At 57.6% G+C, this 16,193-nt stretch overlaps 1 protein-coding gene across 1 annotated transcript in view; it reads left to right on the forward strand.

The window, feature by feature from the left end:
- The window catches only part of TSPAN11 (tetraspanin 11), a 76,217-nt gene that overhangs the window by 45,382 nt on the left and 14,642 nt on the right, over positions 1-16,193 (forward strand). The window contains exons 4-5 of the mRNA XM_004438757.3: positions 13,900-13,974; positions 14,867-14,971. Coding sequence (XP_004438814.1) covers positions 13,900-13,974; positions 14,867-14,971 — 180 coding nt within the window. The remainder of the gene's footprint in view (positions 1-13,899; positions 13,975-14,866; positions 14,972-16,193) is intronic.

A 16,193-nucleotide genomic window follows, 5' to 3' on the forward strand; every position in this document is an offset into this window, starting at 1 on the left:
CTGCAGCCTCGCTCACCAGCGGTGACCTAGGTTTTTAGCTCTGGATACAAAGCGCCTGTGTACAAGCTCAGCAGAATGGCTTTCCCCTGCCTAGAGAAATTCCTGAATTCTGCTCCCGGGGATAGCCCAGAGCCAAGGCGTGAGCTGCGTGATGGTGGCACATCCGCAGGGTGAAGTCCCCTGGGACCAGCTACCAACACGCAGGCTTTGATGTGTGCTGTCTTGCCAGTGGTGGGACAGGTGTGCCCTGAGCCAGCCCCGTCCCTGCCAGCCATCCCCCACGTGGCCTAGCATGAGTCCTTGCGAGCCTGTCGGACATCCTCGATCTGATCAGTGTTAGCTGGGTGAAGAGATGGGGGGTGACCTAGTGACTGGGCCTGTGGAGTGGCTGGGGGAGAGGTTCCAGCCTTTATGGGGCCTGAGGCTTACAGGGACCGGTGCTGCTGGGCCCAGAGAGAAAACCTGTCCCCTACATTATCAGTGACCCCACCTTTGCCCTGCTTAGCCCTAGTCCCTTAGGAAGAGGGGCCTTTGGCTTGGCCTCAGGTGTCAGGCTGAGTCCTCTGGCCCATGGAGACAGGCTGCTGAGCCGTGTGCTCGCTGGCTGCCCCTTCCTTCTACCACTACAGCCCAAGAAGGAAGGCAGAGGCCCTCACTCGGGAACCTTCCTTCTGGCTCAGAGCCATCTCTCTTGGTTCTAAAGGAACCCCCAAGACCAGTGGTCCCCTGCAGCACTGGGAAGCATCCCTGTGCTTTCCACCCAGGATGCAATTATAACACAAATGGGCACCGCTCTTTGAGAGCCCCTCCCTGTCTGCTTATAGTAGCAACCCTGCGAAGTCACAGTAATTGTGAGCTCTGGGTGCCCTGTGCTGTTCCAAACACTTGTGCTGTTAACTCCTTTAATCCTCACCCCAGCCCTGGAGGTGTTGATTCTTGTCGTGTGCATTTTACAGGTGAGGAAGCTGGGGACAGAGGGGTTAAGCAATTTCCTCAAGGTCACACTGCTAGTGAGTGGCCCTCAGTCTGGCTCCCAGGCCCATGCTCCAACCCTCCACACTGCACTGCCTCCAAAGGCATCATTCAGCCCACCACACAGATGAGAAAACTGGCCTGGAGGTGTGGAGCCAGTAAGTGCTGGAGCTGGACGTGAATTCCAGTCTGTGGGAATCCCCTGCAAGAATCCACATCGCCTGGGGAGGCCAAGCACGATGGAGGGCAGAGGGACACGCTGTTCTCCAAGTCTGTGGACATCAACGCAGAGCAGCTGCTCTCAGGTATCTGGGTGGGTGCAGAGAGGGCTCCCAGCAGGGAGCAGCCAGAACCCTAGGGCAGGAGACCAGGGCGATTGGGGCTGGACCCTAGAAGCTCCTTGCTCTCATTATAATATGGCAATAACAGGGCGCATGGTCAGAGCATGTCCAGTTTAGAAGGGAACTTGAGGATCATTGAGTCCAACACTCCATCCAAAGGTCCCAGGCTGAAGGACACTGGGTGGGTGAGAGTGTGGGTCACCCAGGCATTAATGGGGATACTCAGCATTGTTGGCCTTTTTGGAGAACAGGCTGATCATAAGAGCTCCTCCCCTTGGCAGTCTCAAAGACCAGAAGGAAAGCTTGAGGTTCGGTAACTGAGAGCACTCTGCCCTCCAGCCACTGATCACAGCCTCCCTTCTTCACTCCCTTCCTTCACGATCCATTTGGAAGACCTGTCCCACCATGCAGGCTGAGCCATTAGGAAAAGGGACGTCTCCAGCCTCCCCAGTCATAGCCTGGCTGTCACTTGGTCTGAGGCCTGCCTGGGGGGACCAAGCCCTGTGCCCAGGGCTGTGCAGGGAAGATGTGGAGACTTCTGGAACGCCAGGGCCTCGGGCCTACAGGCCTGGTGCACTCCTCTAGCCCCACCCTTCTGAGCTTCAACAGATGGAGAGGCCTGCTCATCCCTCTGGGCCTTGAGGCAGGGCGGGGGCACGGGGGCCGCTGGACAGGCTGGGGTGAGATGCCCTCCTTCTTCTCAGCTCCACTTTACCCCCCATCTACATTCACTTCCATCCCACACAGAACTGTTGATCTCTCTGGTCCAACACCACCCATCAGACGCATCAGGAGGCACCAGCTTGAAACTGAGGTCAGGAAAAAGTGCATGCACACACCACGCATGCACATACACACGCATGCGCGCACACCCACACCCACACACACACACACACACAGAGCCACCAGTCCAGGACTGGGGACTGGCATCTCCCCCCGGGGGGCTAACAAACAGCAAAGCTCAAAGCCTAGAATCTTCTTCCTTTGCTGTCCCCTGCCCCCGCTGAAGAAAACAAAGACAGCACCGGCCCAAGGACAGCCCACGAGGTGGGCAGCAGGTCCCAAGTAACCCACATCCCGGCCCCCAGCCCCAGAATTGCCGGGCACTTGATTGTTTAAACCGAGAAGGTGGCGGCGAGACCTCCCTTGGACTAACACAAGTAGGAGTTTTAAAACCCAGGCTCCCATTTGGAGGCAGTAGTGAGGCTAAGGCAGTTCAAGAGTGTTCTGTGGTTCCTGGAGGTTCCTTCCTGGTCTCATTTCATCTTTTCCCCTCCGTGTCTAACTTCCTTTTTAAATCTTTAATCAGCTGAAGGCTGAAGGAAACTCCAAAGGGGAAATGCAGTGGGTCCAGCTCTATGCAAACTGGTCCCCAAAGAGGAAAGGGAAAGATGAGAGAGCGTGCCTCTGAGTGCTGCGCATCCAGCTGAGACCTGGGGGAGGGAGAGGCCTGACATCACAGGTTCCCCGAGAACGGCCCGGAGAGGGCAGGCCACCCCGCCCAGGCCCAGCGTCTGTCTCCCTCAAGGCCTGCTCCAAGCTCATCTCAGCCCCTCAGAGTCACTTTCCCCAGGAGGAAATGTGCATCCGGGACAGGAATAGCACATTGTTGCTGGTGCTGAAATGACAGCCACTCAGCGTCGGAAGTCTGCGAGGGGGACAGGGAATGGGGCTTAAATTATTCACACCAGATCTTCTTTTTTAGCAAAGACTGCATGAGAGAGCCAGACAATTCAGGCCATCCAAGCCTAAGGCCGATGACCAGGACAGATGCCACCTTGATCAAAAGAAAGGGATATTTTTAGAGTTTTGAAGATGGGCTCTGAAAACTTTTATATCTTAAGCCAAATGAAGATTATGATGGATGGTTCAGGCTAAATTGGGCCTTTGTCAAGGGTTCTTTTATATTTAGGGGATGGATTTAAAAAGTAAGAAGTTCTAAAACCAATTTCCAAAAATGAGGGGACCCCAAATTGCAACGCTTCCACCAAACACATCCAGACTAGGTTAACCAGGGCAATGAGGCCTAGAATAAGGGCTGGGCTCAAAAGCAGGTTGTAGAGTGGCTTGCCCAACTTGCTCTGGGACCTCAGGGAAGTCACTCAGCCACTCCTGGCCACCTTGGGGTCCCCGTCTTTATATGGGGTGAGGTGTAAGAGAATGAGGAAGTATTTTAGGTCTTAGGAAACGAGTCAACACATTATATAAAGATCATAAAATGTGGCTATAATTATCATTTACATCACCATCACCATGACCAAGCTCCTCTGAGAAGGAACCTAAATAAATGGAGTTATTCTTAGGGCCATTACTCCCAAGCTGGGCCACTTCCTCTGTAGAAGGAAGGATGGAGGGTGCTGGGTGCCAGTGCCCAAGGTTTCGACTGTGTCTTCCCGTAGCTCATTTCCCACCTGCACATTCCTTTGTCAGTGTTCCACCCGCTGCCCAGCCAGGGTGGTCAGGGCCTCGTCTGTTGGGGGGCACTTTGACCTTTGAGTCAGCCACCCACATGCTTCAAAGGAGTGGATCCTGCAGTCTTTGAGAAGCCCACCTCCTCTCCATCGGAACGTGAGCCTTTCCTCAGCTGGCAGGGTTCGGTGCAGTGGAGGCAGGGAATGAACAAGATGACTCTCGCCAGGCTCTTTGGGAAGCAGGAGACAAAAATCTCCAAGAGCCGGCCTTGAGACGGCTGCACAGGGGACCATGCAGTCCCCCTGTGCTTTGCCTCTCCCAAGGAGAGGGGGCCTGGTGAGGTCATTCAGAAATGACTTGGGCTAAAATCGGCTCTGTTCCTGTGCCAGGCCAACCACACAGCTACCTGGTGGACTGTGGTCCCTCTTCCTTCCAAGAACCCCGGCACACCTTTCCCATCGGCCTCCTTCTCGTTGGCCTTACTTCATTCAGGGCCTACTCAGGAGGGACTGCTGGGTGCCTTACAGATGAACTCTCCACCCACCTCCTCAGCCACAGAGAGAAAGAGACCTGCCTAAGGTTACACAGCCAGGAGCTGGCAGAGCCTGGTCAACACCCAAGGTTTGGTTCAGGGCCTTTTCTGCTGTCCCAGGCTGGCTCTGTTCCCTCCTGCTGGAGGCCTCCAACACAGGGAATGGGCACTCCCTTTCTCGTGACTCAGGCCCCATGGTTTGCATTCTAGGTGAGAAATGAAGCACCGAGGTGAGAATTGGGGCTCGATTACCTGGCAGCCTGCCACCGGATCCTCTCAGAGGTGAAGGGCGAGCTTCAGGGTGCTGGCAGTACGGCAGAAATCAGCTCTATTAGTGCATCAGAGAAAGTGTTTTGGCCTCGTTGGAGAAAAGATCAACTCAGTTATATGTGGGTAGATGATGGCACCGTGGTGGGGGCTCTCTGTCTCCCCACCCCAAGCTGGGGCCCAGAGCAACTCGCAGAGCAGGGCTGACCAAGGAGGGTCAGAGTGTGTGTGTTGCAGGAGGGCAGGGGATGGTTGGTAAACAGCATCTGTTTGCATCCCAAATCCAAGAGTTTTGAGATTATACACTGCCTTTCCATCGTTTCCTTTCCAAAGGAAGCTTCCTGCCTCCTTTCCTTAGCAGATTCTGGCTCTGGCCACGTCACTGGCAGAGACGTGCTGCTGCCCCTCCCGCTAACCAGGCACGATCAGTGCCCTGAGAGCTGAGCCCCTTAGGGAGGGCAGCTCAGAACAGATGAGATGCACAGCAGAGAGTCCTTCAACAAGTTATTTGGAACCCCATGTGCACAGGCAGGTGTTTTTCCTTCCCAGTGACAATTTGCTCCCCTTGATGTTATAATGAATCTTCCTCCACAAGTGCCTGGAAGTGGGCTGGCAGTTGGGGAAAACTGATCTGGAATGGAGAATCTCCTCCTCCTGAGGCTCCACAGAGGGGGCTGTTGAGGTTGTTGAGAGCCGTGGGTATTACTCTTCTACATGGGTGGGGCTGTTGGAAGGAAATGGCTTATGGGGGCGTCAGGCAGTCAAAGAATCACTGCGTTTCCCCACTTTGTGTTGGCCTAGCAGAGGTGCTCTTCGCTCCTCACCAGGAGCGTGGGTTGGCTGCATCCCCTGCCAAGAGCTGTGGGCAGAGGCAGAGGGCAGGACCCGCCTTCCTTCCCCTCAGTGAGGTGCGGCGTCTGATCCAGTCATGGAGGCACTGGCACACCTCAGAGCTGCAGGCCCCCTACACCCTGGGACCGGGACGGCAGTGGTGGCTGGACAGCTGTCTGGACCTGCTCCTCACACGCCAGGTCCTGGCACTGGCTTTGGGAAGTCTGTGCCTCCATATTGACCCTCAGTGCCCTACTCCATCTCCCCATCCATCACACTGAGGCTTTAGGGGAGCTCAGAATCGATTGAAAAATAAGACCCAGGAGACAGAGAGCTGGTGGTCAAAGGTCATCTTTCCTACCAATGAAGTGACTGGAGTGTGTGGCTTTATGATTGCAGCCAGACGCCTTAGCAGCTCTTCAGCTCTGGTTGAGACAAGCTTACCTTCCTCTCCAAGAACTGCCTCACTAAACTCACTGCATGGCGGGGAACAGGGAGTGTGACCTCCTGAGCACAGGCTGGCCCTGAAGGGAGGGAGGAAGGTCCGCTTGCCAAATGGACAGGAGGAACAGTGGGTAAGGAAGGTGGGAGAAGCCGGGGTGTTCCTTCTAGATGTCCCTGCAGGGAAGTAGGAGGCCAGGACAGAGGAGGCTCGGTCCTGACACTGCACAGACCAATGGAGCTGCAGCACCAGGACATTCTTCCCGTCTAAGCCCCACATTTTGTGCAGATGGCCCAGAGAGGGTGAGTGAGTTAACCAGGATCACATAGCATTTTGTCACAGGGGCAAGCTGGGCCCAGACTCCCAGGCCAGGGCACCTCGTGTGACATCACTCTTTTCTCTGACCGGTACCATTCTGGGTTCAGGATCCCCCTTTCTCAGGCTGCAGTGGATGTAACTGATCACTGCCCACCTGTAGCAGCAAATTGTCTATATGGGGCAGTTTTTATGGCCAGTTCATTTCCACCACCTCCTCCCCTCCAATTTTCTGCAACTCATGCTCCGTGTTACATTGATGGGGCTGCCTAATTCATCGACCTCAACAAGCATTTCCAGCCTATTCCCAGAATTTCCTGCTCTGCTGGGCACAAGGTAGAGTAAGAAGAGGAGAAGACTGGGAGGGACTGAGACCCAGTTCTCAGGGTAGAGTCTGGTGAGGAATCGAGACACCTGTATGAAGAGACAGGACCGTGGGTGGATTAATTCCTGTTGGATTTGGTCAGAGCCTCTGACCCTTTGAGCCCCAGGACTCTCCCTAACCTCCGGGCTTGTGGGAATTTCTACTGCTCAGCCTTCCTGTCCCCCTGTAGCCAACCCTGTCCTAGAATTACCACCACTGGGGACCCTGTCACCAGTCCCATCCTGGGGTCCGGGGCACCACCCTTTGGCCCACCCTCGCTGGTGCAGTCCCTTCTGTTCCAGCATGCGCAGGAGTCCGCAGGCCGTGCCGCACGTCGCCCACAGCCTGTGAGGAGACGGCCAGTGGGGCTGGCAGGAGGCAGCAGACAGTTACTTCCCACTTCCACAGCCACCAGGCAGCGGCAACCCCGAGTTCCTGGGCCATGTCTCGCAGGGGAGTCTGGGCCTCATCCCTCCAGCCAGCAGGCCAGGCCCTGCTGTCCACTCTGGGTCCTGCTGTCTCGGCCCATTCCATCTGAACTCTTAGTAGTCCCGGCTTGAAATCCAGTGGACGCCTGTCTTTGCCTTGTAGTTCCGGAACTATGTTCTCCTCCCATGACCCCCCACCATGTGATCTTGGGACCCCCAACATTTTGGCTTGGACTTTGGACATCATTCTCTTGATGTGTCCCTTGAATGCCACCTCCTGCCTCCCTGTAGCCCAGTTTGCTTCCTTGCCTGCCCTCTTCCTCCCCTGCCCTCACTCAGTCGACCAGCTTTCATCACCCAGCCCTGATCCTCCTCTCTGCTCCCAGCCCCTTGGGCCAGAACTGGATATCAGCATCAGACATCAGCCAGAGCCCCCTTAGGTCCTCCTGTAGAGCGGCCCCCGGGTGGAGTGGCTGAGTCCTAGCGCCTGGCGTGGCTGTGGCTGGACGCCCCAGCTGGGAGCCCTGGGCCGGGGCCAGGATGGGTAGAGGTCACCGTCATCCTTCCAACAGTGACATCTCGTTACAGGAATGGCTTGAGGCTCCCAAGTCCACATCCTCTCTTTTCTGCAGGAACAGGCAGGCAGCTGCACCTCTGAGCCCTGATTGCCTCCAGCGGTGATTAACTGCCAGAAAATAATGTGCCCTGAGGTCGTTGCCGCTTAAACAGCTGGCTCCGTCTTTTCCTGTTTGGCCTGGTTGTTCTGAGCTCCCTGACCCTCCCACGGCCCGCCTGCAGCTGTAATCCTCTCACACGAAGCCCAGCTGGGAGCCCCGGCCAGGCTCTTCTCCCTGTGGCTCACCCTTGGCAGCATCTCGCTTCTCCTCTTCTCTTGTACTGTTGCCACGCTGCTCTGAGATAGGCTAGGACCTCTACCCCGTCCCCTCCTGCCTGGACACCGGGCCTCGATTTTCCGACTCTGTGCAGAATGGCGGAGGAGACAGAGGAGGAAAGCTTCCGCAAAGCTCCCTTCTTTGTGGCAGAATCAGTTCTCTGGAGAAATTCTGAAAGTCCGTTTGTATAAAGTTCTTCAAACTTCCTTTGAGGATGGCGCCAGTGGGTGCCGAGCTGCCCCACCTCGTGTGCACCAGTGAATCTGCCCCAGAAACTAGATCTGGGGCTCTCTTGCCCCCGCACAGTGTAAGTCCGTCTGAAGACTCAATTTCTACTTAATCACCATCATGTCACAATGAGAAATATTTCTGCAGGTTTCCTGCAGAGCCTCTCATTAAGGAAAGTATTGGTTTGGTTCAGAGAGTACTGTGCTGATCCAGCTTCATTTTGGATCTATAGTTTTAAAAAATATCCAACTTTGCTTCTAATTCAAACTGTTCCATTAAAAAATTAAAGAAAAAACAATTTGGTAGATGGGGTGGGAGGGAGACGAATGTTTGAGTCCTGTGCTGTGCTTACCAAACGGCTTCCTTCTCTGTTTTGGGTCCAGTTTGGCGTATTTGGAAATGGCACGGTTCTCACGGGGGGGATCTGGGGGCAGAAGCTACAAGAGCCTTCTTTGGAATTCCCATCACTGGTTTCTGTCACACCAAGACTCAGGTGGTCGCTTCTGGAAGGACTGGGGGCTGCCTGAGTGCAGGGGCAGGTCAGTCACAAAGGTGCGGGCTGGAGGCCTGGGAGGAGCTGGGGTGGGGTCGGGTCAGTTCACACCGAGATGCACAGGGACTGTGAAGACGGAACAAGACGCAGGTCAGAGCAGGAGGGCAAATGAGGTGCCAAGTAAACACCGGCCCCGGGATCGGGACAAGCGTGAGACCCGAGAGTCAGGTGAGGCTCAGAAAGAAGCACAGCAGTGAGGTCACGTCAGGCACTCCTGGCTCAGGGAGGGCTTTGTGGAGGCTCCGCCCGAGCCAAGACTTGATGGCTAACAGCTGCGCAACACCGCTGTGGTCGGGCAGTGACTCCTAGGCAGGGGCGCGGAGGGATCGAAGATGCGGGGCCTGAGGCTCCGCTGTGCACGCGGCACTGTGTGCACACACACGGGGAGGGTTGTGCAGACCGTTCCCGGACTCGGAGATAAGATTAGACTGAGTGAGTAAGGGGGGCGGCAGGGCAGACTAGGGGTTCACGACGCCGTGAACCAGCACAGGCATGGAGGGGCGGGGCGGAGAGGGGCAGGGTGAGCGGGCAGAAGCCACTGCTGCCCCGCTGCTAGCAGGGCCCTTACGGAGGAGGCAGCCTGCCCAGGAGAGGCCACCTGGAGCACACCTGGCCTGCCTGTTGGCACTGGGGGCTGGGGACTGAGTGGGGGCCAATAAGAGATTCTCAAGGGCCTGGAGAGGGGTTCCCTGGCTTTCTCTCTTGTCTCTCCATCAGCACCCTCTCATTCCTCTCCTGACACCCGTACCCTCCTAACCTGCTGAATCCACCCTGAGTGAGCATAGCAGGCCCATCCAGCTGCCATGGCTGTTCGGGGGGTCCATAGCGCTCGGCAGTCAGGGCAGGGCGTTCTGCAGCTGGAATCCCTGGGTTCAGTTCCGGGCTCAGCCACGTTCTTGCCATGGGACCTCGGACAAGCTGCTTAGCCTCTCCACGCACATGTGGTCATGGATACAGGGAGGACGACGCTGGCGCTCACATGGCAATGAGATGAGTAATGCTGTGCTCATCTCCAAGGGGCATGGGGGCAGTCATGGGACATGCTCACAAGAGTGGCTGGCACCGGGGGAGAGCTGACAAACATCGGCCCTTACCATCACAGACCGCCTGCTGTGTGTGCCTGGGACCTCTCAGGTGAATAAGGCACCGCCTCCCCCCAAGGGAGGGTTAATGTGTTTTTGGATGGAAGGGCTCCCTCTCCACTGCTCCCACTAGAGAAAAGCTGCATTTGCTCTGCTCTTGAGATGCCAGGCCAACACGCCTGAGGTGGGTGCTGGCCTCCTAAGCCATACACAGGAATTCTGGGGGCCCCTCCAGAGAATGGTGGGCTCTGTGGTAGAACATGCCCCAGCCCCGCATGGTTAGCCAGGAGAATCGGATAGCGTGGGGGCCAGTAAATACTGACTTATGTAGAAATATGACTCCTCAAATTACACACAGGGTATCGAAGAATTTTTACTGACTTTTGTTTAATAATTCAAAACCGACACCAAACCAAATTTAAAGAAGGCAAAAGGTAGCTCCAGAACCTTCTTCAGGCTTCCTAGAGTCCACCTGTTATACAAACAGGGAAGGCTTATGGAGGCCAGGATTAAGCTGGTGTTGGAGGACCGGCAGGCACTGGAATTCCAGGCAGGGAAACCATGAGGGCAAAGGCTGGGAGGCTGGGCCTCCATGTAGGGAGCTGTACGAGGAAAGGAAAGAACACTGCCCACATTTGCACAGCCAACGTGTCCCCCAGGAGTGCTGAGATGATTTGGCAGGACTGAGGGAGGCGAAGAAGGCTTGGCAAAGTGAAGGCAGAACGGCAGAGGTGAGGCATTTTTAGAGCTCATGGCCTCACGTGGCAATGCCCCGCTAGCCAGGCCCCGTTGCCCAGGATCCAGCCGGGCAGCTCCAGAGGCAGGGCTGCCAGGACCCTCAGTGCAGGAGGATCTCAGTGAGCATGACCTGCCTCCCAGGGCCTGTCACAGGAGCGTGACTCAGGGCCTCCCCCGCCCAGGTGAGTCACACACCTGCAGCCTTCCCTCTGCCAAAGCTGCTGCCTGGAGCCGTGCCCCGCCCCCCGCCCCCGCCGAGGACACAGCCCATCCGATCCCTGGCACCCCACCCTCGGTCCCCCCAAAGCCCCAGCCTGGCCCTGCTTCCTTCCCAGGGCATCCTTACAGCTGGAGTTCCTCGGCAGGACAGGCATCTCCACCCACTCCACGGCCTCTTCTCAGGGGTGCCTGCTTTTCCCACCCTCGAGACAACGCCATCAGGTTGGACAGCCTGTGTGATGCCTCGAACACTCTTGAGGGACTGGCATGTACTAATTTCGCCTGCCTTTAAATCAGGGGTGTGGTTCAGTTGCCCCCCCTTCCCATCATCCCTCGTCCCCAGCCCGGCTTCAGTAGCAACTGTAGCGGTGACTTCCTGGCGCAGCAGCAGGACACAGCCACGTCTTCAGGACTGCCATCTGTCCGTGCGTGACTCGCAGCTGACAGCAGTGGGAGAGCGAGAAGCTACTCCTGCCCCCACAGAAGAAAGGTGGCAAAGTCCTGCCTTCCTAGCTGGCAGTGGCCTGTGCCCTCCCATTCAGTGACAGGCACGCCTCACCTCTTCCTCCCATGCCACAGAGGGCGCACCGAGGGTTCCTGGGGAGGGAGCGGCAGTCCCTGCCCGCAGGGTCCTGTGGCAGGAGGAGAGCCGCCCTCAGAGCAGCACAGCGGGGCCGTGGCGCCAGCAAGAAGGGCAGCTGTGTCAGAGAGGAGCTGCCAGCCAGGCACATCCGCAGGGCCCTGTGGTGCATGTGTCAGGGAGGGACAGCCATGCACTGTCTGATGGCCGGGCAGCTCCCAGGAGGGCAGCCACCTGGCAGGGCGGCTGAGCCTGCCACCGGCTGACGAATCCCCTCACCCCCGTGAGCTCTGGGAGCAGGAGGCAGGCAGATGGCTAGGAGGCATGATGCTCCTCCCTTTGGGTCCTCTCAACCCCCCGGGGGGGCGGGGCAGGCGACGGTCCCTTATCCCCAGCCACTGGCTCGGCCCACAGGCGTGGCCACCGCCTTGTGTGTTGTGTCCTGCACAAGGGACAGGGAGGGCTGAAGTCCAGCTCGCCCAGCTTGCCAAGCCGCATCTTTCTTATTGGAGCGCATTTTTCTAATTCGCACCAAGGTGCCAGTGTCTGCCCATCCAGAGCCAAGAAGGGTCAGAGCCTGGCCTCGAACCAAGGTCGGCTGACGTTCCACCAGCGTTCTTCAGGTCTGAGGGCCCATCCACAGACCTCTTGTCAGCCTCCAGCCTCGGCTCACATACCGTTCAGTACCTTCCATAGACCCAGGCACCTGGGGCCTCGCCTGGGGCCCCACATGGCCCGCCTTCATCCAAACCCCTCCCCATGGCATGAAGGGTCCATGGGACCCAGGGATCTCGTGGAATCTGCAACTCCCTTCCCCACTTCTAGAGCTCATCCCAGGTGCCCAGGAGCTTGGAACGCCCTGTGCAGACAGCCCAAGCCTCCATCCAGAGCCTGCACAGCTGTCCTGAGGCTGGTGGGTGCCCCACACTCCACCACATCCAGCCCTCTTCTTGTCCAAGGGGTGAGGGGAGGAGAGAGCTTGGCCGTGCGGCTGGAGGCCTCTCCTGGTGCAGCACAGAGCCCGGGGTGGGAAGGGAAGGTGAGGAGCGGCACCTCCCTCTGTACTCTTTCTCAGGCCCCACAGTGATAGGGGCGGGCCTGCCACCATCATTCGGAGCCCGGGAAGCCTCCCTGCAGGCCTGGCAGTGTGGCCAGCTCCGATGCTGGGAGATGATAAAATGGCTGGGGAGGTGGGAGTAGGCGATTCACTCAACTTGAAAGGAAGCTTGGCTGTTGGGTGGGAAGCTCTTTCCCCATGAAAAGAACTGTCCTCTCCCCCTGTGTTTCTGAAGCTCTGCCCATGCCAGGCCCCTGCTGGGCTCCGTGAGATGATGGTCGGGCATGGCCTGCAGGCCTGGATCAGCATCGCCTCTGAACCGCCAATAGCCCCTGCCCTCCCTGCCAGCCCACTCGTCAGCCCTCCCGAGCCCCTGCCAGCTGTCTCCTTCCTGCTCACGTTCTTGCCCAGCTCGACGAGCACTGGAGAGTCTGGTTTCACCCGTAGGCTGGGCCTTCCCTGGAATCCAGAGAGCGAGTGGCATGGGCTGCTGCCCTGCTGTGGCCAGGTGGACAGTGCCTAGCGGGGAAGGAGGCTCACCCACCGGTGCTCCGAGCAGGGGCCGAGCTTCCCCAGAGGGGGCTAGTTTCAGGCAACAGCACCCCTCCTCCTTCCTCCTCTCCCTCTTTTCCCTCTTCCCTGTGAAGCCTGGAGCCTTCAGCTCCCTGGACCCTCCCAGCCACCTGGGTCTGACGTGCCTTTCTGACCTTTGGCTCCTGCAGGAGCACATGGGGTCAGCAGTGTCCTGGAGCTTCCTGACTGTAAAGCTGGAAAGATGTGGCTGGCGTGTGGGGGATGCAGGCTGCTCCTCCCTCTGGTCCCCACAGAGTGCACTGCCAGGACACCAGCCCCCAGCAGCAGGGCTGTGCGGTGTGCAGAGTGAGCCAGCAGGAGGCCAGGCAGGGGTGGGGGCGTTTAGAAGCCCCTGCAGGGCCATGAAGGGTGGAAGATGACACACCAGCTCCCTTGCCAGGTCTCCACCTTTGCTTTCTCTGAGCCTTGGTTGCCGCTGCCCAGGCGGACACCACACCCCAGCCACATGTACTCTCCCCACTCCCTGAACCCAAATGCACCGTGCTCTCTGCGCTCTCCGGTCTTCGCCTGTGCTCTCTCCTCTCCCTGGTATGCGCTTCCCTCCTTCTTCACCTGGCAAATGCCTACTCATCGTTAAGATGCCATGCAGGGGTCACCTCCTCCAGGAAGAATTCTCTGACTGCCCTCCCCCACTGGGAGCCTCCCACAGTTTATGGCGCTTGCCCTGTAGTAGCATTTATAATGCAGCACTGTAACCACTTACTTATCTGTCCACCTCCCCCTCCACTAACTTTGAGGGCAATTGCTGTCTTACTTACGATACTTGGCATGTAGTAGGTATTTCCTCAATATTGGGTGGGTGCATGGCTTAAGGAGCTGACAGCAGACCAGTGAGTGAAGGGGTAGTAGGGAACTCTGGGCCAGCAACCAGGAGACGGGGTACGCCCGGAGCAGCTGGGAAGAGGAGGAGGATGGTGTGGGTGATGAGGGTGCCTGACGGTTGCCCCCTCCCCCACCGCTTTGGGGAAACATTTGTCGTAGAGGTCCTGAAGCGCTGTCTGCCTCCCCAGGCCTGATCCCGGTGGTGACGGTCTTCTCTCCTTGCTCCTAGTATTTCTGCCTGTTGCTGGTGATCTTCCTCGTTGAGCTGGTGGCGGGGGTCCTGGCCCACATGTACTACCAGAGGGTGAGTGGAAGTGTCCTCCTTCTGCATGACCACCAGTGCCCCCAGGGGCAGCAGCATGGGGGCGGGGTAATAGTGAGGGCAGCTGAGGCAGCGACACAGGGGCAGTCCTGTCCCCCAGGCCCCAGGATCCTCGGCACATCTGGGTCCTGCTTCTTGTCCTGGGTCCCGCACTCTCTGCTCCATCTGTTGGTGCTGATGTCTTCACCGTGGGAGGCGGGGAGTGGGAGCTTCCCGTGGGAAGGGGGGTGGTCCCTCTCCCCTTCCAGGAAGAGGTGGAGGAGGAGTTTGGCTGTCCGGCCTCCCAGGAGAAAGGCTTGGGCCAGGCTACATGCCAGACCGTGAAGACAGCGCCGGGCCTTGCCTGCTGCACTGGACACGGACGAAGGCCAGTCAGTTCCCTTCCCACCGGTGCTCTGTGAATCAGGCGTTCGAGGTCATGAGCAGGCTGATATTCAGCTAGTAGAGACAGATGACCTTGAACCCCTGACCGTGCTGGTTGTTTCAAGCCAGCGCCCATACGACCAGTGTAACAATTGTAAATATTCCGAATATCACCTCATAATCAAAATGAAAATCAACAGATATTCGAAAGCCAGCCTGTGCCTGCCTCACTGTTGCCTTGCACCAGCTGTGAGCTGGCGCCCCCGCCTGTCTCTCAGCTGTGCCATCGCCTCTGCGCTGTGTCGGGCCCCAGCTTTTGCAGCATCCTCTCTGTGAACTCCGTGTCCTGTGCAGTCTCCTGCCGGCACTCCCGTTACACTGTTTGGGGGCCTCTGCCGCCACTCCACTTGCAAGTCCCTGGTGTTTGAGGGTCGCTGGTGCGGCTTGGGAGAGGCTGGGGCCGGGATCAGTAGGTGGTCTGCTGATGCCGCCTCCCTCTCACCCTCCTCAGCTGAGCGATGAACTGAAGCAGCACTTGACCCAGACTTTGTCTGAGAACTACGGGCAGCCCGGAGCTGCGGGGATCACAACTTCGGTGGACCGTCTACAGCAGGATGTAAGCCCCCGCCCTGGGGGCTTGAAGGCCACACAGACATGGGTTCAAATCCTGACTCTGTCCCTTCCTGTCTCTGTGACCCTGGGCAAGTTACTTACCTTCTCTGAGCTTCATTTGCCACATCTCTAAGGTGAAGCCTCATAGGCTGTGTGAAGCCCGCCCTCGGGGTCTAGTGGTTAAGATTCCGCACTCTCACCGCCGCAGCCTGGGCTCCTTTCCCTGTCAGGGAACCACACCACCCATCTATCAGTTGTCATACCGTGGTGGCTGCAGTGTTGCTGTGATGCTGAAAGCTATGCCACCGGTATTTGACATACCAGCAGGGTCACTCATGGTGACTCAGGTCTCCGTGGAGCTTCCACACTAAGACAGACTAGGAAGAAGGACCTGGCCACCCACTTCTGAAAAAATTAGCCATGAAAACCCTGTGAATAGCAGCAGAGCATTGTCTGATAAAGCACCGGGAGGTGAGAGGATGGTGCACAAAGACCGGGCAGGGCTCTGCTCTGCTGTTCACAGGGTCGCTAGATCAACTCTTTGGCACTAAGAGCAAGGATGTGTGAGCATTAGGTATGAGCACGTATGTATAAGGCCCCACCCACCGTGAAAAGTGCCTACTGACTCCTGGTTCTTTCCTTCCCCTCCTCTGCCCTCGCCTCCACCATGGGTCCCCCTGACTACCTCCTCCAAACCACCCCCCTGCGGCCTCCCCCCTGGGTCCCCCGTGGGCAGGCAGCTGGCTGCGCCAAGAGAAGAACTCCATCTCCTGGTGGAACCCGGGATCCGTCCATCAGCAGGGCTGCCTTCTTCCCCTTGGGGAGCTGACAGCCCAGGCCCCATGAGATGAACCCTAACAGGCAGAGGCATTTCAGTTAAGGCGCGGCAAGGACTTCCCGGTTGTGAGCCATCAGGCAGAATGCCAGGGGACAGAAAGGTGGTCTCCTTTCTAAGAGGAGAGTCAGCAGATTCCTCCAGTGAGGCCCGCAGTCCTGCAGAGGGCGGGGAGGGGCAAATGGACCTCAGACCTGCGCTATCTGATGTGGTAGCCACTAGCCACGTGTGGCTGTTTAGATCTAAACAAAACATAAAATTCCATTCCTCAGTCAGGCTAGCCACTGAAATGGCTAGTGGCCACCAAACTGGACAGCACAGCTATGGGGCATTTCCATCACTGCAGAGAGTGCTGTTGGACAGCACAGCTCCAGGATCCTGATGGTTCTCT

Source organism: Ceratotherium simum, chromosome 17 (genome assembly GCF_057802395.1).
Source record: "Ceratotherium simum simum isolate JZ-2026a chromosome 17, ASM5780239v1, whole genome shotgun sequence".
NCBI classification, from domain to species: domain Eukaryota; kingdom Metazoa; phylum Chordata; class Mammalia; order Perissodactyla; family Rhinocerotidae; genus Ceratotherium; species Ceratotherium simum.